Source organism: Salvelinus alpinus, chromosome 11 (assembly GCF_045679555.1).
Source record: "Salvelinus alpinus chromosome 11, SLU_Salpinus.1, whole genome shotgun sequence".
In the NCBI taxonomy this organism is placed as follows: Eukaryota; Metazoa; Chordata; class Actinopteri; order Salmoniformes; family Salmonidae; genus Salvelinus; species Salvelinus alpinus.
This window is the reverse complement of record NC_092096.1, coordinates 47,614,868-47,637,245: the sequence shown is the minus strand read 5'-3', so window position 1 is coordinate 47,637,245 and position 22,378 is coordinate 47,614,868. Positions and strand designations below refer to the sequence as shown.

Sequence of the window (22,378 nt, the reverse complement as noted above, 5' to 3'; positions counted from 1 at the left end):
GAAACACTTGAGCTGAAAAACTGGCCTAGCTTTAACTTTAACCAAACTGTTTTGCTAGCGCCCTCACATAGCCACTGTTAATATGGAATATATTATATCTCCCTATCCAAGATACACATTCGAGCGATTGAGTGAGCGGATGCACACAATCACACAATCACACATACGCACTTTAGCTTCCACTCTCGATAGCTGTCATTAAGACACAGTGTAATGCATTGCGTCCGTCCGTCCGTCTGTCTGTCTGTATGTATGTATGTATGTATTTTGGGGTTCTCCCACATACGCCCACACTCACACTCCCAGTGGATCATCAAATCTGTGTGCTAATTGAGAGCGGCTGTAGTCCATTATCTGTCAGCAGAGACAGAGGCATTCTAGATCCTAATGTGAAACACATGGACCACAACACACACACACATACTATATACATATACACGCATATATACACTCGCGCACACACACACTGCGGGCACACACAATCACACTTCGGAGACATGAAGTGTATTAACATAGACCCACGGAATGCTGTGGTTAGGCCTATTGCCACAACGATGAATAACGCGATTATAAATCTGTCCTCGTACTTGATGATGGAGAGGGAGGGTAGAGAAAAAGAAAATTGAGTGATAGATGAAGAAAGCTGGTAGAGAAAGAAGGGAGTTAATCAATGGAGAGAATTAAAATAAAAGAGATAGATGGATAGATGGATGGATGGATGGATGAAAAGAGGAGAGGAGAGATAAATGGAAGAGTCTGGGAATGATGGATAAGCGAGAGAGAGGGAGAAGAACAGAGGAGGGAAATTGAAAAGGAAAAAAGAGAAAGAAAAGACTCAACCTACTTTTCACGAAGGCATTCCATTTTTTTAGAACATGTAGCTGACACACCTGGTAGTTATTAACACAGGGAGAGAGAATAAGTTTCTATGACGTAATCGAATTCCTGACCGTGGAACACAGACTTATTGACTGTATGGAGAGGAACAGAGGGGAATGGAGGGATGGAGAGAGAGCAGAATGGAGGGGAAAGAGAGGAAGACTAAGGAATGGAGAGAACTATTGAAAGGGGACAGTGTTTTTCGTGTCCGCTGGACCCCCTGTGTGTGTTAGGTATTCTCTCTCTTTTTACATCTATCTCCTTCTCTCTTTCATGCATTGGCCTTTTGATGTGGTTCCAGATGTGGGGTATGTAGAGAGGGCTGAACAGAGGGAGAGAACGAGAGATATTAGATTATAATTTGAATAGTCACATGTACAGGGTTGCAGGTGTAATTACAGGGTACAGGGAACATCTTAAGGTCCGAGCTCCAACAATGAAGGTCAAAATGAAATAAAAGCAATACATGTAATATTAAATAAATCATTCTATAAAGAAAATATTGGTGTTGTCCTGGAGGACAATGGTGCGTTCGGCTGAGCGTACCACCCACTGTAGTGCCTTGCGATCCGCGGCGATGGAGTTTCTGTACCAGGCTGTGATGCAGCCCGACCGTATGCTCTCAATGTTGCTCCTGTAGAACACTGAGGACCATCTGGGACAGGCAGAATTTCTTCAGCATCCTGAGGTTGAAGAGTCGCTGTCATGCCTTCACCACAGTGTCCTTGTAATTTGACCATTTCAGCTGCTTGGAGTTGTGTACGCCGAGGAACTTGAAGTTTTTGCCTGTCTCCCCGTTGATGAGGATGTCGCGTGCCCAGCCTGGTTCCTCTTGAAGTTCACAATCCACTACTTTGTTTTGCTGACGTTGAGGGAGAGGTTGTTTACCTGGCACCATGCCGTCAGAGTGCGTACCTCCTCCCTGTAGGCCGCCTCGTCGTTGTTGGTAATTAGGCCTACTACTGTCATGTCATAAGCGAATTTGATGGAGTTGGAACTCTGAATTTGATGATGGAGTTGGAACTGTATGAGGTCACACAGTCGTGGGTATACAGAAGTGGACTGAGGATGCACCCTTGTGGGGCCCTGGGTCGAGAATCAGTGTTGAGGAGATAATGTTGCCTACCTTCACCACCTGGTGGCGGCCTGTTCAGGACCCAATTGCATAGGGAGGAGTTCAGACCCAGGGCCGTGAGCTTTGTGGTGAGCTTAGAGGGCACTATGTTATCGAAGGCTGAGCTGTAGTCGATGAACAGCATCCTCACATATGCATTCCTTTTTTCCAGATGGGTGAGAGCATCTGGAAAAGGTTGAAAACTTTTTGTGCTCCTGACGATTAGTTGTTTAGCTGAATCAGATGTGCTAGTGTAAGCATGCATACGGTAGCTCTCCTGTACCAGGGTTGGAGACCATTAAAGACCAACGCTCCATTGCTAGCCACCCTCCATGGGAGCTACTAAAGGGCAGTGACACTGACGCTTCACTGTAAAGAGTACAGTAATGTCAACTAGAAGGGAACTGTCACGTTCGTCGTCTGAAGATGAGGAATCATCGGACCAAAGCGCAGCGTGGTAAGTGTTCATGTTAATTTATTAAAACAGAACACTAAACAAAATAACAAAGAGAATGAACAAAACGAAACAGTCCTGTCTGGTACAGACACAAAGACAGAAAACAACTACCCACAAAACACAGGTGGGAAAAGGCTACCTAAGTATGGTTCTCAATCAGAGACAACGATAGACAGCTGCCTCTGATTGAGAACCACACCCGGCCAAACACACAGAAATAAAAAACATAGAACACAAAACATAGAATGCCCACCCCAACTCACGCCCTGACCAAACCAAAATAGAGACATGAAAAGGATCTCTAAGGTCAGGGCGTGACAGGAACAAGTTAGGTCAACTTGAAGATAAACAAATCGTCAAATTCCCCCTCTTCAAAGGGGAGACACTCTAGACCCAAACTGTTACAGACCTATATCTATCCTGCCCTGCCTTTCTAAGGTCTTCGAAAGCCAAGTTAACATACAGATCACCGACCATTTCGAATCCCACCGTACCTTCTCTGCTATGCAATCTGGTTTCCGAGCTGGTCACGGGTGCACCTCAGCCACACTCAAGGTCCTAAACGATATCATAACCGCCATCGATAAAAGACAGTACTGTGCAGCCGTCTTCATCGACCTGGCCAAGGCTTTCGACTCTGTCAATCACCACATGCTTATCGGCAGACTCAACAGTCTTGGCTTCTCAAATGACTGCCTCGCCTGGTTCACCAACTTCTTCTCAGATAGAGTTCAGTGTGTCAAATCGGAGGGCCTGTTGTCCAGACCTCTGGCAGTCTCTATGGGGGTGCCACAGGGTTAAACTCTCGGGCCGACTCTTTTCTCTGTATACATCAATGATTGTCTCTCTTGCTGCTGGTGATTCTCTGATCCACCTCTACGCAGATGACACCATTCTGTATACTTCTGTCCCTTCTTTGGACACTGTGTTAACTAACCTCCATACGAGCTTCAATGCCATACAACTCTCCTGCCGTGGCCTCCAACTGCTCTTAAATGCAAGTAAAACTAAATGCATGCTCTTCAACCGATCGCTGCCCACACCTGCCCGCCCGTCCAGCATCACTACTCTGGACGGTTCTGCCTTAGAATATGTGGACAATTACAAATACCTAGGTGTCTGGTTAGACTGTAAACTCTCCTTCCAGACTCACATCATGCATCTCCAATCCAAAATCTAGAATTGGCTTCCTATTTCGCAACAAAGCATCCTCTCAAAACATACCCTCGTAAAACTGACTATCCTACTGATCCTTGACTTCGGCGATGTCATTTATAAAATAGCCTCCAACACTCTACTCAGCAAATTGGATGCAGTCTATCACAGTGCCATCTGTTTTGTCACCAAAGCCCCATATACTACCCAACACTGCGACCTGTATGCTCTCGTTGGCTGGCCCTCGCTTCATATTCGTTGCCAAACCCACTGGCTCCAGGTCATCTATAAGTATTTGCTAGGTAAAGCCCCGCCTTATCTCAGCTCACTGGTCACCATAGCAGTACCCACCCGTAGCATGCGCTCCAGCAGGTATATTTCACTGGTCACCCCCAAAGCCAATTCCTCCTTTGGCCACCTTTCCTTCCAGTTCTCTGCTGCCAATGACTGGAACGAATTGCAAAAATCACAGAAGCTGGAGACTCATATCTCCCTCACTAACTTTAAGCATCAGCTGTCAGAGCAGCTCACAGATCGCTGCACCTGTACATAGCCTATCTGTAAATAGCCCATCCAACTACCTCATCCTCATATTGTTATTTATAAAAAATGTTTTGCTCCTTTGCACCCCAGTATCTCTACTTGCACATTCATCTTCTGCACATCTATCACTCCAGTGTTTAATTGCTAAATTGTAATTACTTTGCCACTACGGCCTATTTATTGCCTTAACTCCCTAATCTTACCTCATTTGCACACACTGTATATAGATTTTCTTCTATTGTGTTATTGACTGTACGTTTGTTTATTCCATGTGTAACTCTGTGTTGTTTGTGTCGCACTGCTTTGCTTTATCTTTGCCAGGTCGCAGTTGTAAATGAGAACTTGTTCTCAAGTGGCCTATCTGGTTAAATAAGGTGAAATAAAAAATGTAAAAAACTTGAAGGGAACAAGTATGTCAGGTCAACTTGAAGAGAACACTGATGTTCCTTCATTCATTCTAATCTCTTAGGCACCATGTGGCTTTAACCAGACATGGCTGGTATAATCTATTATTAACACCTTAGAGACAAGGAGACCATACAGCACTCATAGTCCTTCTCATTCATTCCACTCATCTGACCGAGTCATCCTCGTATCTCATCCATCCTCGTCCTTCTCTCCACCATCAATCTGACCCATAGTCATCTACATTCCTCATTCATCCACCTCTTCTATCCTTTTATTTCTCCTCCTCTTCCTCTCCTCCACTCATCTGACCCATAGTCATCCAAATTGTTAATTTATCCATCTCTCCTCTGTTCCCCCCTCCTCGGCTAGCCTTCTCCAAACGTTGTAGATAATCCTCACTATCCCCTCTTCCGCTGCCCAGTCTCAATGGCTTGTTTTGTCCGCCCTCCCTCCCTCTTCCTCATTCCAATCCTTTCTTTTTAACCCCACCCTCCACCCCACACACACACACAAATTGCTGGTTAATTTCGGAAGTTTCTTGTCCTCGGGCATGGGTTGAAGGGAGGGAAGGAAGTAAATAGAGGGGGATATGTAATAACTGTAGATAGATTTTGTCTAGATCCTGGTTACTGTAGATACATTGTTTAACCATCTAACACATCAAAGAGCACACATGAACACACTCATCAAATTTTTATTTCTCACATTCGCCGAATACAACAGGTGTATATGTGCATGTGTGCTCTTTGTGTTATTTTCTTCCTTTCCTCCCTTCAACACCTGCCCGAGGATGAGGAGGTATGGGACGTGTTGTGTACCAACAAAGTGGGCTATATTCAACAGGATTAAAAATGAATAACGATTGACGGCCAGGTGTGGGGGTCACAAAAGTCTTAGTGTTAGTCTAACTTCTACCAGAAAAACAAACACAAAAAGGCATGTGTGTCTAGTTGTCTACCCCTCTCCTTGCTCTCCATATGTTCCTCCATCGTCCCTTGCTCCCTCCATCCCTCTCTCCGTCCTGGGTCAAGGTTTGCGTTCCACCCAGTTCGGAGTTGTCTGTCTGTCCGCCCTTTGTGTCTTTAAAAAAAGGGAAAAAAGGAGAAAAAAGAGAGGAAGAAATAAAGGGGGAAAATATTATCTTCGAGTGTAGCGTGCTATGGGGGTCTTGCTCTATAACCTGTGAACAGAGCAGACTGTTTGGAAGAGGAAAATAAAATAATGGAATGATTGAGAGGGAGAGAGAGAGAGTGAAAAAAAGGTAGAGTTATAGGGACAGAGAGAAAGAACAAGGAAGCAGAGTGTGTAGAGAGGGAGAGGGAGAGACGGAGGCTGGTTGATAAAGTAGCTAAGGTCAAGTTGGTATAGGGGGGGTTGTGGTGGTAGTCCTGCTGTGTACTGTGAACTCGTCTCTCTCTCCCCCCTCTCTCTTTCTCTCTCTGCCAACAATGTGCAGCAGCTCAGTCAGAGCTGGTATGGCTGAGAGTCAGGTTACATACTTAGGTTACGGTGCAGTGGAGAGGACAGAGCAAAGAGAATATTGCACGTAGGAACACACACTGAGTATCATGCACACACACACTGAGTACACTGCATCTACTCAGTGAGTGTAAAAAAAACACAGTAGCGTTGTAGTTCTTGACACAAACCAGTACACCTGGCACCTACTACCATACCCATACCAAGCACTTATATACCATACCAGGTACTTAAATATTTTGTCTTGCCCATTCACCCTCTGAATGTCACACATACACAATCCATGTCTCAATTGTCTCAAGGCTTAAAAACCTGTCTTTAACCTGTCTCCTCACCTTCATTTATGCTGATTTGAAGTGGATTTAACAAGTGACATCAATAAAGGATCATAGACTGACCAAGTGAATCCAGGTAAAAGCTATGTCATGGAAAGAGCAGGTGTTTACATCTTTCTATAAACTAGGGTGCCAGTGGGGATTCCCTACACTGGACAACTTGTTACAGCTGCTGTTAAGTCATTGATAGTAATCTGCCAATTGTTTTCATGCCATTACATTAAGATATAAAGATGGATCATTGCTATTTTCAATAAAATTCACAAGTTGATTTAAAACCTATGTTTAACCCTTTATCATGGTTGGTGTCTTGACAGATTTGTCCAAAATCATGTGACATAAAACATTACTTTTCTGTCCTTGCATTAATGGCAATTACTTACTATATCAAGCTTTAACCAGTTAAATTAGCCATTGAACTTGAACCATGTAAGAATCCTGGATCTAGCTGTCCTGTTTTTTTGTTGTTGTAGAAATCCCAGAAATGAAGTGTAACTACATATAATTTCGTGTTTCCTTATGTTATTGGGTGAAAACTGTTTTCATGGGCACACAAATCCAAAACAATGTATGCATTGCAAAAATCGAATGCTTCTAACCGAGTCACCATACCTTGATACGTAAAACCTAAATTGATACTGTCGTTAACGTGGTTCTTCAATAATTATACATACTACTTGTTGGATGCCATTTGGTGTCCAGCTGATTTAGTTACGCCATGATATTTTCACACATCATCATCTGATCCAGGAAGGAATTTTCCTAATGACAGTCAAGTGAACAACAGCTGTTGTGATAGCGCCTGCGATGCAACAACAGGCCAAGTGCTGGGGAAAAAGGTGTTCATTATTAATGTTCAGAATATCTTGGTGTCTCATTCAGTACCCCATTGAAGACAGTTGTGCCTGGACCCATGGAGCTAATATCCCTAGCGAATTGATGTTGATCATCTGTTTGCAATAACAGTAAATAGAGTCACACACTACATAAACGCTTCCAGTAATTACATTTTGGCATCACTGTGCCTTCAAATCAAATTTCAAATATCATCAAATAGATTTATATAGCCCTTCTTACATCAGCTGATATCTCAAAGTGCTGTACAGAAACCCAGCCTAAAACCCCAAACAGCAAGCAATGCAGGTGTAGAAGCACGGTGGCTAGGAAAAACTCCCTAGAAAGGCCAAAACCTAGGAAGAAACCTAGAGAGGAACCAGGCTATGAGTGGTGGCCAGTCCTCTTCTGGCTGTGCCGGGTGGAGATTATAACAGAACATGGCCAAGATGTTCAAATGTTCATAAATGACCAGCATGGTCAAATAATAATAATCACAATAGTTGTCGAGGGTGCAACAAGTCAGCACCTCAGGAGTAAATGTCAGTTGGCTTTTCATAGCCGATCATTGAGAGTATCTCTACCGCTCCTGTTGTCTCTAGAGTTGAAAACAGCAGGTCTGGGACAGGTAGCACGTCCGGTGAACAGGTCAGGGTTCCATTGCCGCAGGCAGAACAGTTGAAACTGGAGCAGCAGCACGGCCAGGTGGACTGGGGAAGGCAAGGAGTCATCAGGCCAGGTAGTCCTGAGGCATGGTCCTAGGGATCAGGTCCTCCAAGAGAGAGAAAGAAAGAGGGAATTAGAGGGAGCATACTTAAATTCACACAGGACACCGGATAAGACGGGAGAAGTACTCCATATATAACAGACTGACACTAGCCCCCCGACACATAAACTACTGCAGCATAAATACTGGAGGCTGAGACAGGAGGGGTCAGGAGACACTGTGGCCCCATCCGATGATACCCCCGGACAGGGCCAAACAGGCAGGATATAACCCCACCCACTTTGCCAAAGCACAGCCCCCACACCACTAGAGGGATATCTTCAACCACCAACTTACCATCCTGAGATAAGGCCGAGTATAGCCCACAAAGATCTCCGCCACGGCACAACCCAAGGGGGGCGCCAACCCAGACAGGAAGATCACGTCAGTGACTCAACCCACTCAAGTGACGCACCCCTCCTAGGGACGGCATGGAAGAGCACCAGTAAGCCAGTGACTCAGCCCCTGTAATAGGGTTAGAGGCAGAGAATCCCAGTGGAGAGAGGGGAACCAGCCAGGCAGAGACAGCAAGGGCGGTGCGTTGCTCCAGAGACTTTCCTTTCACCTTTACACTCCTGGGCCAGACTACACTCAATCATATGACCTACTGAAGAGATGAGTCTTCAGTAAAGACTTAAAGGTTGAGACCGAGTCTGCATCTCTCACATCGGTAGGCAGACCATTCCATAAAAATTTAGCTCTATAGGAGAAAGCCTTGCCTCAAGCTGTTTGCTTAGAATTTCTAGGGACAATTAGGAGGCCTGCGTCTTGTGACCGTAGCGTACGTGTAGGTATGTACGGCAGGACCAAATCGGAAAGATATGTAGGAGCAAGCCCATGTAATGCTTTGTAGGTTAGCAGTAAAACCTTGAAATCAGCCCTTGCCTTAACAATAAGCCAGTGTAGGGAGGCTAGCACTGGAGTAATATGATATTTTTTTTGTTCTAGTCAGGGTTCTAGCAGCCGTATTTAGCACTAACTGACGTTTATTTTGTGCTTTTTCCGGGTAGCCGGAAAGTAGAGCATTGCAGTAGTCTAACCTAGAAGTAACAAAAGCATGGATTAATTTTTCTGCATAATTTTTGGACAGAAAGTTTCTGATTTTTGCAATGTTACGTAGATGGGAAAAAGCTGTCCTTGAAACAGTCTTGATATGTTCGTCAAAAGAGAGATCAGGGTCCAGAGTAACGCTGAGGTCCTTCACTGTTTTATTTGAGACGACTGTACAACCATCAAGATTAATTGTCAGATTCAACAGAAGATCTCATTGTTTCTTGGAACCTAGAACAAGCATCTCTGTTTTGTCCGAGTTTAAAAGTAGAACGTTTGCAGCCATCCACTTCCTTATGTCTGAAACACAGGCTTCTAGCGAGGGCAATTTTGGGGCTTCACCATGTTTCATTGAAATGTACAGCTGTGTGTCATCCGCATAGCAGTGAAAGTTAACATTATGTTTTCGAATGACATCCCCAAGAGGTAAAATATATAGTGAAAACAATAGTGGTCCTAAAACGGAACCTTGAGGAACACCGAAATTTACAGTTGATTTGTCAGAGGACAAACCATTCACAGAGACAAACTGATATCTTCCCGACAGATAAGATCTAAACCAGGCCAGAACTTGTCCGTGTAGACCAATTTGGGTTTCCAATCTCTCCAGAAGAATGTGGTGATTGATGGTATCAAAAGCAGCACTAAGTTCTAGGAGCACGAGGACAGATGCAGAGCCTCGGTCTGACGGCATTAAAAGGTCATTTACCACCTTCACAAGTGCAGTCTCAGTGCTATGATGGGGTCTAAAACCAGACTGAAGCATTTCGTATACATTGTTTGTCTTCAGGAAGGCAGTGAGTTGCTGCGCAACAGCTTTTTCAATTTTTTTTGAGAGGAATGGAAGATTCGATATAGGCCGATTAGTTTTTTATATTATCTGGGTCAAGGTTTGGCTTTTTCAAGAGAGGCTTTATTACTGCCACTTTTAGTGAGTTCTTCATCATTGTGCCTTCTTCAACCTGAAGAAGGCACAGTGATGCCGAAACGCTCGTGGTTACCCAATAAATAACTGGGAGCTTGTATATATTGTGACTCTATTTATTTATTTTTTATAACATACAGTTTACTCGCCATTAGTTGTCACCTCTATCAACTTTTTGGGGGTGTGCGCCATCTCATGCTTTTTATTATAAGATCATCTGTTTTCTGCTTGATTTACAGCAGGGTCTCATGAGATCTAACAGAGAAAGCATCAAGGTAATGAGTTGATGTTTTAATAAGTTTTTGTGCCTCCGATTGGACACCGAGTCTGCTGTGAGCAATTGGGTGTAGGATAGACTATTGCACAACATTACAAAGCCATTCCTATTAATTATTATGGATGTAATGACAACAGCGATTTTAAACAGTACAAGGGGTTTGAAGTAGCCTGGTTGAACTTGAATTTGGAGCTCAGATAACCAAGTACTGGAATAGGCCTACCTTGAAAATCAAGTATTTATTCAATTTGGTGCTTGAAAAGTTATTGTAATTATTGTAGCCAATTTATGTTCTCCTTTATAATTATCTGGGATTTTTGTGAGAGATGTGGCCACTTTCGTTTGTTTCCTGCTGCTTCAATTGAAGTGTGTTGATGCTCTTTTTGCGGTAAAACCATGTGAGTTTATTATGAGGACGACAACATCTAATATTGGCTTCAACTTGGCTTTTTATACAAGTACTTCCATTAAAAAACAAAGCTGGTTTTTGGTCAAAAACAGTGATGGTTAGATTAATGCTACCGCTATTCATGGCTTATCTATTCATGGCTTATCTCTGCCTGCGTCGGACACAAGGCTACAGAAAAATTACCACGCATGCATCCAATCTATTTAGTCAGGCAATGTCCACATTATTCTCACATTGTATAATGTAATAATAATTACATTATCAATACATTGGCAAGCCCTAAAAAAGTGTTGGCGTCTTAAAGTCATTGTAAAATGAGAATTTGTTCTTAATTGACTTGCCTAGTTAAATTAAAGGTTCGGAAAAATAAATAAAATAAAAAATATATTTTTTAACTCTTTTTGCATGCTTTTTGGGGGGAGGGGTTCTATATTAGGCGTTATATGTACTATACAATTGTATAACATTTCGGTCCTTGAAAATTACAAGTAAGTGCTTGAAAAAGTCCTTGAATTTGACTTCCCAATGTTTGTATGAACCCTGCTTAAAGGATATATAGGCCTATGTTGTTGTATAGATGGCGTGAAACTGCATGAATATATGACAGTCATAGTAAACAAGATTCTATGCCCTATTTAATGCACTACGTTTGACCAAGGCTTATAGGGCTCTGGTCAAAAGTAGTGCACTATATTGGGAAATAGAACCAGAAGATTGTCAAACTGTGAACTCTGGACAAGTTAATCCTAAACTTTAAGAGGTGAGATATTTACAGACTTTTATCATAGCATGTGTTCCAAATCGCACCCTATTCCCTTTGTAAAGCACCACTTCTGATTAAGGAACGTCTTTTAATGGATTGTGTTTATATGGAGCGGTTCATCCAGGGATTACGTGTGTGTGTGTGTGTGTGTGTGTGTGTGTGTGTGTGTGCGTGTGTGTGGCATCATTCATCCACAGAGCAGTACAAACTCCCCATTGTGAATGATATAAGCCTGATAATTCAAGTCTGGTTGCTGGACAGGTAAACGTGTGTGCGTGCCAATGTGATATAACAGTGAATAATGTAGAGGAAGAGTTGTCTGTTTCTTAGGCAATACCTCCAATAAATACGAACAATTTAGGGTAGGATGTGTTAAGATTATGTTTACTCCCCATGCTAGAGGGAAAATACTCTTGATAGATTTAATTCAATTTAAGCATTTATAACATTGGAGATCAGTTCAGACTTGAGAATGCTAATCTTTTGAAGTTTAAATGCATTGCCTTCATATTCTACCAGTCCAGACACATTTCTATGCTCAGAGGGTTTCTAGTGAAATGAAACCAACGGATCAAGGCAACTGGTTGAACAAAAGTCTAAATTCTTAGGTGTTATTAGGTGTGCATGCAGGTACTAATAAAACTTTTTTTTGCTGGTGCTAGTGGAGGTGCTATGCCTATTCTAAAGAGGGCTTCAGCACTGTCTTGCCCCTCCCTGGCCCATGAATGCAGGTGATGCATATTTATTACTGGAAACTCCAGTATAGGGGTTATCATGAGATTGGATGTCTGGCATGAAATCGATGGCTGTGGTTGCTCCACAGTGCCCTACAGAGAAAAAGTCACAATAGAGGCGATACCATGTTGTGTTTGTGACTGTCTGAGATCATAGAAAAAAATTATAGAATGGATTTTAGATATTTTTGTAACGGATTTCCTCTTCGTCTGAAGAGGAGTAGCAAGGATCGGACCAATGTGCAGCGTGGTAAGTATCCATAATGAGATATTTATTAAATCAACAGAACACTTAACAAAAGTACAAACAAGCAACCGAAACAGGAATCAACCACCCACAAAACACAATAGAAAACAGGCTACCTAAATATGGCTCCCAATCAGAGACAATGACTGACACCTGCCTCTGATTGAGAACCATACTAGGCCAAACACATAGAAATATAACAACAGAACAAAACCTAGAAAAACAACATAGAATGCCCACCCCAACTCACGCCCTGACCAAACTAAAATAAAGACATAAAAAGGAACTAAGGTCAGAACATGACAATTTTAGGCTGTGAATGATTCTGTGTTTGTGAACAAGGTGGTTGTTTTGAAAGGGTCGAACTCAATTTTTACTAACAACATGCCACTTTGAGTGAAGCCAGTGTGTCTATGTATGCGGATGACTCAACACTATACACATCAGCTACTACAGCGACGGAAATGACTGCAACACTTAACAAAGAGCTGCGGTTAGTTTCAGAATGGGTGGCAAGGAATGTTAGTCCAAAATATTTCAAAAACTAAAAGCATTGTATTTGGGACAAATCATTAACAAAACCCTAAATCTTGTAATAAATAATGTGGAAATTAAGCAAGTTGAGGTGACTAAACTGCTTGGAGTAACCCTGGATTGTAAACTGACATGGTCACAACATATTGATACAACAGTAACTAAGATGGGGAAAAGTCTGTCCATAATAAAGCTCTGCTCTACCTTCTTATCAGCACTATCAACAAGGCAGGTCCTACACGCCCTAGTAATGGCACACCTGGACTACTGTACTGTAGCTTAACTGGCGCCTCCAGAGATGCAACCTCTCTCATCGTCACTCAATGCCTAGTTTTACCACCACTGTAATCGCACCCTCTACCATACCCTTCTCTGTACACTATGCCCTGAATCTATCCTACCACGCCCAGAAATCTGCTCCTTATATTCTCTGTTCCCAAAGCACTAGACGACCAGTTCTTATAGCCTTTAGCCGTACCCTCATCCTACTCCTCCTCTGTTCCTCTGGTGATGTAGAGGTTAACCCAGGCCCTGTGTGTCCCCGGGCGCTCTCATTTGTTGACTTCTGCAACCGTAAAAGCCTTGGGTTCATGCATGTTAACATCAGAAGCCTCCTCCCTAAGTTTGCTTTATTCACTGCTTTAGCACACTCCACCAACCCTGATGTCCTAGCCGTGTCTGAATCCTGGCTTAGGAAGGCCACCAAAAATTCGGAAATTTCCATCCCCAATTTCATTTTCCGTCAAGACAGAACTGCTAAAGGGGGCGAATTGCAATCTTCTGTAGAGAGAGCCTGCAGAGTTCTGTCATACTATCCAGGTCTATGCCCAAACAGTTCGATCTTCTACTTTTAAAGATCCATCTCTCCAGAAATAAGTCCCTCCCTGTTGCCGCTTGTTATGGACCCCCCTCAGCTCCCAGCTGTGCCCTGGACAACATATGTAAATTGATTGCCCCCCCATCTATCGTCAGAGTTCGTACTGCTAGGTGACCTAAATTGGGATGTGCTTAACACCCCGGCCATCCTACAATCTAAGCTAGATGCCCTCAATCTCACACAAATTATCAAGGAACCTACCAGGTACAACCCCAAATCTGTAAACATGGGCACCCTCATTGATATCATCCTGACCAACTTGCCCTCTAAATACACCTCTGCAGTTTTCAACCAGGATCTCAGTGATCACTGCCTCATTGCCTGCGTCCTTTATGGGTCCGCGGTCAAATGACCATCCTTCATCACTGTCAAATGCTCCCTAAAACACTTCTGCGAGCAGGTCTTTCTAATCGACCTAGCCCGGGTCTCCTGGAAGGATATTGACCTCATCCCGTCAGTAGAGGATGCCTGGTTATTCTTTAAAAGTGCTTTCCTCACCATCAGAAATAAGCATGCCCCTTTCAAAAAATGTAGAACTAAGAACAGATATAGCACTTAGTTCACTCCAGACTTGACTGCCCTTGACCAGCACAAAAACACCATGTGGTGTACTGCACTAGCTTCAAATAGTCCCAGCGATATGCAACTTTTCAGGGAAGTTAGGAACCAATACACACAGTCAGTTAGGAAAGCAAAGGCTAGCTTTTTCAAACATTTCTCTATGGCTGGCCATGCTTTCCACCTGGCTACTCCAACCCCGGCCAATAGCACCACACGCCCCTCAGCAACTGGCCCAAGCCCCCCCCCCCCCGCTTCTCCTTCACCCAAATCCAGACAGCTGATGTTCTGAAAGAGATGAAAAATCTGGATCCCTACAAATCAGCTGGGCTAGACAATCTGAACCCTCTCTTCCTAAAATGATCAGTCGCCATTGTTGCAACCCCTATTACTAGTCTGTTCAACCTCTCTTTCCTATCATCTGAGATTCCTAAAGATTGGAAATCGGCCGTGGTCATCCCCCTCTTCAAAGGAGGAGACACTCTAGACCAAAACTGTGACAGACCTATATCCTTCCTGCCCTGCCTTTAAAAAGTATTCGAAAGCCAAGTGAACAAACAGATCACCGACCATTTCGAATCCCACCGTACCTTCTCTGCTATGCAATCTGGTTTCCGAGCTGGTCACGGGTGCACCTCAGGCACGCTCAAGGTCCTAAACAATATCATAACCGCCATCGATAAAAGACAGTACTGTGCGGCCGTCTTCATCGACCTGGCCAAGGCCTTTGACTCTGTCAATCACCACATTCTTATCGGCAGACTCAACAGCCTTGGTTTCTCAAATGACTGCCTCACCTGGTTCACCAACTACTTCTCAGATAGAGTCCAGTGTGTCAAATCGGAGGGCCTGTTGTCCGGACCTCTGGCAGTCTCTATGGGGGTGCCACAGGGTTCAATTCTCGGGCCGACTCTTTTCTCTGTATATATCAATGATGTCGCTCTGGCTGCTGGAGATTCTTTGATTCACCTCTATGCAGACGACACCATTCTGTATACTTCTGTCCCTTCTATGGACACAGTGTTAACAAACCTCCAGGCGAGGTTCAACGCCATACAACAGTCCTTCTGTGGCCTCAAACTGCTCCTAAATGCTAGTAAAACTAAATGCATGCTCTTCAACCAGTCGCTGCCCGCACCCGCCTGCCTGACTAGCATCACTACTCTGGATGGTTCTGACTTAGAATATGTGGACAACTATAAATACCTAGGTGTCTGGCTAGACTGTAAACTCTCCTTCCAGACTCACATTAAGCATCTCCAATCCAAAATTAAATCTTGAATCATCTTCCTATTTCGCAACAAAGCCTCTTTCACTCATGCTGCCAAACACACCCTCGTAAAACTGACTATCCTACCGATCCTTGACTTCTCGCTGCATATTCGTCGCCAAACCCACTGGCTCCAAGTCATCTATAAGTCTTTGCTAGGTAAAGCTCCGCCTTATCTCAGTTCACTGGTCACCATAGCAACACCCACCTGTAGCATGCGCTCTAGCAGGTATATTTCACTAGTCATCCCCAAAGCCAACTCCTCTTTGGCCACCTTTCCTTCCAGTTCTCTTCTGCCAATGACTGAAACGAATTGCAAAAATCACTGAAGTTGGAGGGTTTTTTTCTCCCTCACTAACTTTAAGCTTCAGCTGTCAGAGCAGCTTACCGATCGCGGCATCTGTAAATAGCCCATCTGTAAATAGCCCATCCAACCAACTACCTACCTCATCCCCATATTTGTTTATGTTTTTCTGCTCATTTGCACACCAGTATTTCTACGTGCAGATCATCTGCACATATATCACTCCAGTGTAAATTGCTAAATTGTAATTCCTTTGGCACTTTTGGCCTATTTATTGTCTTACCTCCTTACATAATTTGCACACACTGTATAAAGATTTTTCTATAGTGTTATTGACTGTACGTTTGTTTATCCCATGTGTAAGTCTGTGTTTGATTTTGTCTCACTGCTTTGCTTTATCTTGGCCAGGTTGCAGTTGTAAATGAGAACTTGTTCTCAATTGGCCTACCTGGTTAAATAAAGGTGAAATAAAAAAATAATTAAAGGTGCCACAAGGAGGGACTTTAGAAAATTACAATTGGCTCAGATGGCCCTTGGATGTTGTCACGTTCCTGACCTGTTTTATGTTATTTTTGTATGTGTTTAGTTGGTCAGGGCGTGAGTTGGGGTGGGCATTCATTGTTTTGTGTTTCTATGTTTAGGTCACTTGTAATTAGCCTTATATGGTTCTCAATCAGAGACAGGTGTTTGACGTTTTCCTCTGATTGAGAACCATATATAGGTTGGCTGTTCACACTGTTTGTTTGTGGGTGATTGTCTTCCGTGTCTGTGTCTGCGCACCACACGGGACTGTTTCGTTTGTTCGTTCGTTTGATGTAATCTGTTCCTGTTCGTGAGTTCTTCGTGTAGTTATGTAAGTTCTATGTTCAGGTCTGTCTACGTCGTTTTGTTATTTTGTAATTTTCCAAGTGTTTTTTTCGTGTTCGTCTTCGTCTTTAAATAAATTCAATATGTCATCACACCTCGCTGCATTTTGGTCGAATCCTTGCTCCTCCTCTTCGGATGAAGAGGAAGAGGAAAACCGTTACAGATGTACACAGAGAGCAAACATTAATAATATGCACGTCAATCTCTCCTGGCTCAAAGTGGAGTAGAGATTGACTTCATCACTACTTGTATTTGTGAGAGGTATTGACTTGTTGAAAGCAACGAGCTGTCATTTTAAACGACTTGCACACAGCTCAGACACCCATGCATACCCCACAAGACATGCCACCAGAGGTCTCTTCACAGTCCAGAACAAACTATGGGAGGAGCACAGTATTCCATATAGCCATGACTACATGGACCTCTTTTCCACATCAAGTAACTGATGCAAGCAGTAGAATCAGATTTTTTTTTAAACAGATAAAAATACACCTTATTGAACAGCAGGGACTGTGAAGCAACACACACAGACACATGCATACACACACATGATAACAGACACACTATACACAAGTACACATGGATTTTGTGTTGTAGATATGTGATAGTGGAGTAGGGGCCTGAGGGAACACACTTAGTGTGTTGTGAAATCTCTTCTGAATGTATTGTAATGATTTTTAAATTGTATAACTGCCTTAATTTTGCCGGACCCAAGTAAGAGTAGCTGGGAATCCATAATAAATACAAATACAAATTCAATCTACTATATTTCTATTCTATACCTATAGGAGGGTATAAATTGCTTATTACATCATTGGCCCTGCTGAAATACAGAAACGGTAACTTCTTAGAGTATATTAGTACTAGATAAGATTCGCCCAATGTAAGACCACTAGCTCAGATCTATATATCACTCAGACTGTGACCATTCTACTGTATTTCTAGAACTGTGTCTTAAAGGAGGTATAAGTTACTTATTAATGTTAACTCCTGCTGAAAGAATGGGAAAACAGTAACTTCTTAGATTCGATCAGACCTAGATAAGGTTCCCTGTCCGTTCCATAGATCCAGATCTGTATATCACATTTCTATATCTGTCTCTTAAATGAGATATAAGTTACATATTAATCATCAGCCCTGCTGAAGGAACTGAGAGACGGTAACTTTTTTGAGTAGATTATGGCAAGATAAGTTTCCCTTTCTGTGCCACAGAGCTATGGAGAGCTTAGACTGGCCCAGACCTGCACCACACACACACATATTAAGGGATTGGGTTTCCATCTTCTGCTAAGCTCCCAGAGTAGTCCAAATACTTGTTCATGTGCATACTTGTCTTTCCCTCTCCCCTTGTTTTCCCTCTTTACTTCTTCCCTTTTGACTAGCCTTTCCAGTGAATAACGAGGGCATGGATTCAGTAAAACAAATAAGTTCTTAAGGAAGTTATGAGGTACATGCAAATCTGCAAAATCGTAAGAACTTTCTCAAATTCCTCCTTAAGAATGTTTAGTGAATCAAGACCCTGTTTATCAGCTCTTTCTGATATCAGTGGCCATATTCACAATGCATGACGGTGTAGTTCTGCTGATCTAGGATCAGTTTGGCCTTCATAGATCGTAATTAATAAGATTGCATGGGGAGGGAGGGGATTGATCCTAGATCAGCACTCCTAGTTTGAGTCGCTTTGATTACTGGCCCCAATAAGGCTCTGTGCAGAATCATCTTAAGAACTTTTTCAAATTCATTCTTAAGAACTTTAAAGGGATAGGTCAAGATTTTGGCAATGAAGCCCTCAATCTACTTCCCTAGTCAGATGAACTCGTGGATACCATTTTTAGGTCTCTGCATCCAGAGATTTCCAGTCATTGCGCTAACGCTAGTTAGCATTGGCTCGCGAAACTACGTTTAACTTCCTTTATGCTGGACGCAGAGATATAAAAATGGTATCCGAGTTCATCTGAAATCTTTCTCTACGGGGTCTGTACTGTACTAGGGCCTCTGTAAAAAGGGTGAAAGGTTGAAGACTTAGTTTGTTTGTTGTTATTGCAGCTGGTGGTTTTACTGTTATGGTTGGAGTCGGTGCTCAAACTTTAACCCTGGTCACATTTAGAACACAGCTCTTCGTGCTATAAACCAAAACTACAGTGTGAAAGCAATTGTCTTGTGCATGTGTGTTTTATGTATGTATGCGTGCGTGCACTGTAAAATAAAATGTTATCAATGTACAATTGTAAGGTAACCAGTTGCAATAGGATTGTGAGTTTGCTCAACATTTGGGCATATAGCTGAACCAACATACACTGAACAAACAAAAATATAAACGCAACATGTAAAGTGTTGGTCCCATGTTTCATGGAACTATCCCATTCTTCTGAAGCCATTCCAACATTGCTTTGGTTATATGCTTGGGGTCATTGTCCTGTTTTGTTCTACCCGCAAAACACCAGTCTCAACGTCGACAGTGAAGAGGCGACTCTTGGATACTGGCCTTCTAGGCAGAGTTGCAAAGAAAAAGTCATATCTCAGACTGGCCAATAAAGAGAAAATAATAAGATGGGCAAAAGAACACAGACACTGGATAGAGGAACTCTGCCTAGAAGGCCAGCATCCCGGAGTCACCTCTTCACTGTTGACGTTGAGACTGGTGTTTTGCGGGTACTATTTAATGAAGCTGCCAGTTGAGGACTTGTGAGCCGTCTGTCTCTCAAACTAGACACTCTAATGTACTTGTCCTCTTGCTCAGTTGTGCACCGGGGCCTCCCACTCCTCTTTGTATTCTGGTTAGGGCCAGTTTGCGCAGTTCTGTGAAGGGAGTAGTGCACAGCATTGTATGAGATCTTCAGTTTCTAGGCAATTTCTCGCATGGAATAGCCTTCATTTCTCAGAACAAGAAAAGACTGATGAGTTTCAGAATGTTTTTTGTTTCTGGACATTTTAAGCCCGTAATCGAACCCACAAATGCTGATGCTCCAGATACTCAACCAGTCTAAAGAATGCCAGTTTTTTATTGCTTCTTGAATCAGAACAACAGTTTTCAGCTGTGCTAACATAATTGCAAAAGGGTTTTCTAATGATCTATTAGCCTTTTAAAATTATACACTTGGATTAGCTAACACAACGTGCCATTGGAACACAGGGGTGGTGGTTTCTGATAATGGGCTTCTGTGCGCCTATGTAGATTTTCCATTTAAAAAATCCATCGTTTCCAGCTACAAAAGTCATTTACAACATTAAAAATGTCTACACTGTATTTCTGATCAATTTGCTGTTATTTAAATGGACAAAAAAAACATGTCTTTCAAAAACAAAGACATTTCTAAGTGACCCCAAACTTTTGAATGGTAGTGTACATAGACAGACAGACAGAGAACAGGGTCTTTCTAACAACAACAAATCAAACTTTATTTGTCAACTGCACCGAACTTACCTTGAAATGCTTACTTACAAGCCCTTAACCAACAGTGCAGTTCAAGAGGAGTTAAGAAAATATTTACCAAATAAACTAAAGTAAAAAAAAAATTTTTATGTAACACAATAAAATAACAATAACAAGGCTATATACACATACCGTACACATAAAGTACAGAGTACAGTTTGAAATATCACTGGTTGTTGCTGCCAATTGTCAGCATGTATTGTGTAAATACCATCACTCTGGCTTTCCTGCTACAATGTCTATATCCGTCTTTCCACTGCCTACATGTATTGTGTAAATACCATCATACTGGCTTTCCTGATACGTTTTCCTACAATGTCTATATGCCAGTAGCAGAACTTCAGCAATGCATCTTGAATCTAACCCACAAACTGCCCAACAAATAAGTGATATCTCTTGTTGGATCTTTTTATTTTGTTTATCTTTCGCACGTACCCACCAAACCTCCGTAAAAGGAGTAGTGTCTTAAGTTTGAATAAGTCAAGACTACATAGTACATGCCAGAGAAATGGCATAAGGGAGAAACTAAACCACAGCACGTGACTGATAGTGATGAAGATGAGGATAATGATGATGCTGGTTGTGTTTTTTTTTACTTTCGATGTCTATACCTGTTGTATTGGAAGTTTATATCATAAAGATAATGATGCTGATCTAGTCTCTGCCAGCACCAATGCCACCTGTTCTCATACGACATCTTTATCTTAATTTTATAGGTGACAGAGAACATAATCTCAAAGCAGACGTTTGAAGGTGAGTCAATCTCTCAAATACTGTACCTGTCTGTATGACCGTTGTGTGACACTCAGTAACAATGACAACAATTTAAAACTCCATCAACCGAATACCTATCCCCTATCATACTCTACCTGCATGAACTATTGTGTGACTAAAAAACTATGACAAACCTATCTATACATACAGTACATGTATACCCCCTATCGTGGTGTTGAATCTGGAACATTTTGTTTTTACATTTTGTTTTTATCGGTCATGACCTCGATAGTGGTGGTGATGATGGTAATGATGATGATGTCATGTTTATGCGTCTCTCTGTCAGAAGCGAGAACGTTACCTCACACCTTCAACACTTCGGGGTCAAAGTTCGCTACCTCTGTGCCCCAGCGGCCATCAGCCCACCTGACCCTCAGAGACAGCAGCACTCAAGGTGAGTGTGTGTATGTCTCTCTGTCTGTGCTAGTGTTTGTACCAGACCTGGGTTCAAATACTATTTAAGGTATTTCAATTACTTTTCTATTTACTTTTCAGTTACTTTTACATTTGTAATTTAGATATTTGTTGTTTGAAAAGACAGCTAGTTTAATATTTGAATGTATTTGGAAATACAATTGGAAAGTATTTGAAAATACTCAAATACACTCTGAAGTGTTTACCCAGGCATTTGAAAATACTTTCAAATAGTCGGCTATTTATGGGAAATTATTTGAAATGCTACAGCAGGTTGTAGTCAGGTTTGGCCTGCGTTTCTGGTGTAAATACCATCAGCTGTAAAGCAGTAGAGGCTGCTAAGGGGAGGACAGCTCATAATAATATCTGGAATGGAGTAAATGGAATGGTATCGAACACATGGTTTTCATCTGGTTGATACAGTACCATTCCATTTACTCCATTCCAGCCATTATTATGAGCCGTCCTCCCCTTAGCAGCATCCACTGCTCAGAAGGGCACTAAGGGCATGGTTCCCCTTTTTCTCTCGCTCCTGCTCTCTCGCTCTCTCTCTCTTTGCTAGCCATCCAGGCCAAGGCCTGTCTCTTTGTTAGTCAACAGGGGCGGCAGGTAGCCTAGTGGTTAGAGCGTTGGGCCAGTAACCGAAAGTATTCTAGATCGAATCCCTGAGCTGACAAGGTAAAAATCTGTCGTTCTGCCCCTGAACAAGGCAGTTAACCCACTGTTCCTAGGCCATCATTGTAAATAAGAATTTGTTCTTAACTGACTTGCCTACTTAAATAAAGGTTAAATAAAATAAATAAAAAACAGTCAGTAGGGAGGAGGAAGAGGGAATCAACTTTTCTCATAAGGAAATAATTTGCTTTAATTCCTTATGAGTGCCAGAAGTTTATCCTGATCTGGAAGGTCTCCTGTCTTGGCAAAACTCCTGGCTCTTCTTGTAAGGCAATAAGGAAGTACATTCCAAACCAG

The 22,378-nt window shown here is 42.4% G+C and overlaps 1 protein-coding gene across 1 annotated transcript in view; it reads left to right on the top strand.

Moving 5' to 3' along the window:
- Nucleotides 1-22,378, top strand: part of tnfsf10l (TNF superfamily member 10, like) — a 76,004-nt gene that overhangs the window by 43,947 nt on the left and 9,679 nt on the right. Inside the window, exons 3-4 of the mRNA XM_071333300.1 lie at nucleotides 20,935-20,971; nucleotides 21,279-21,386. Of these exons, the coding sequence (XP_071189401.1) occupies nucleotides 20,935-20,971; nucleotides 21,279-21,386 (145 nt within the window). The remainder of the gene's footprint in view (nucleotides 1-20,934; nucleotides 20,972-21,278; nucleotides 21,387-22,378) is intronic.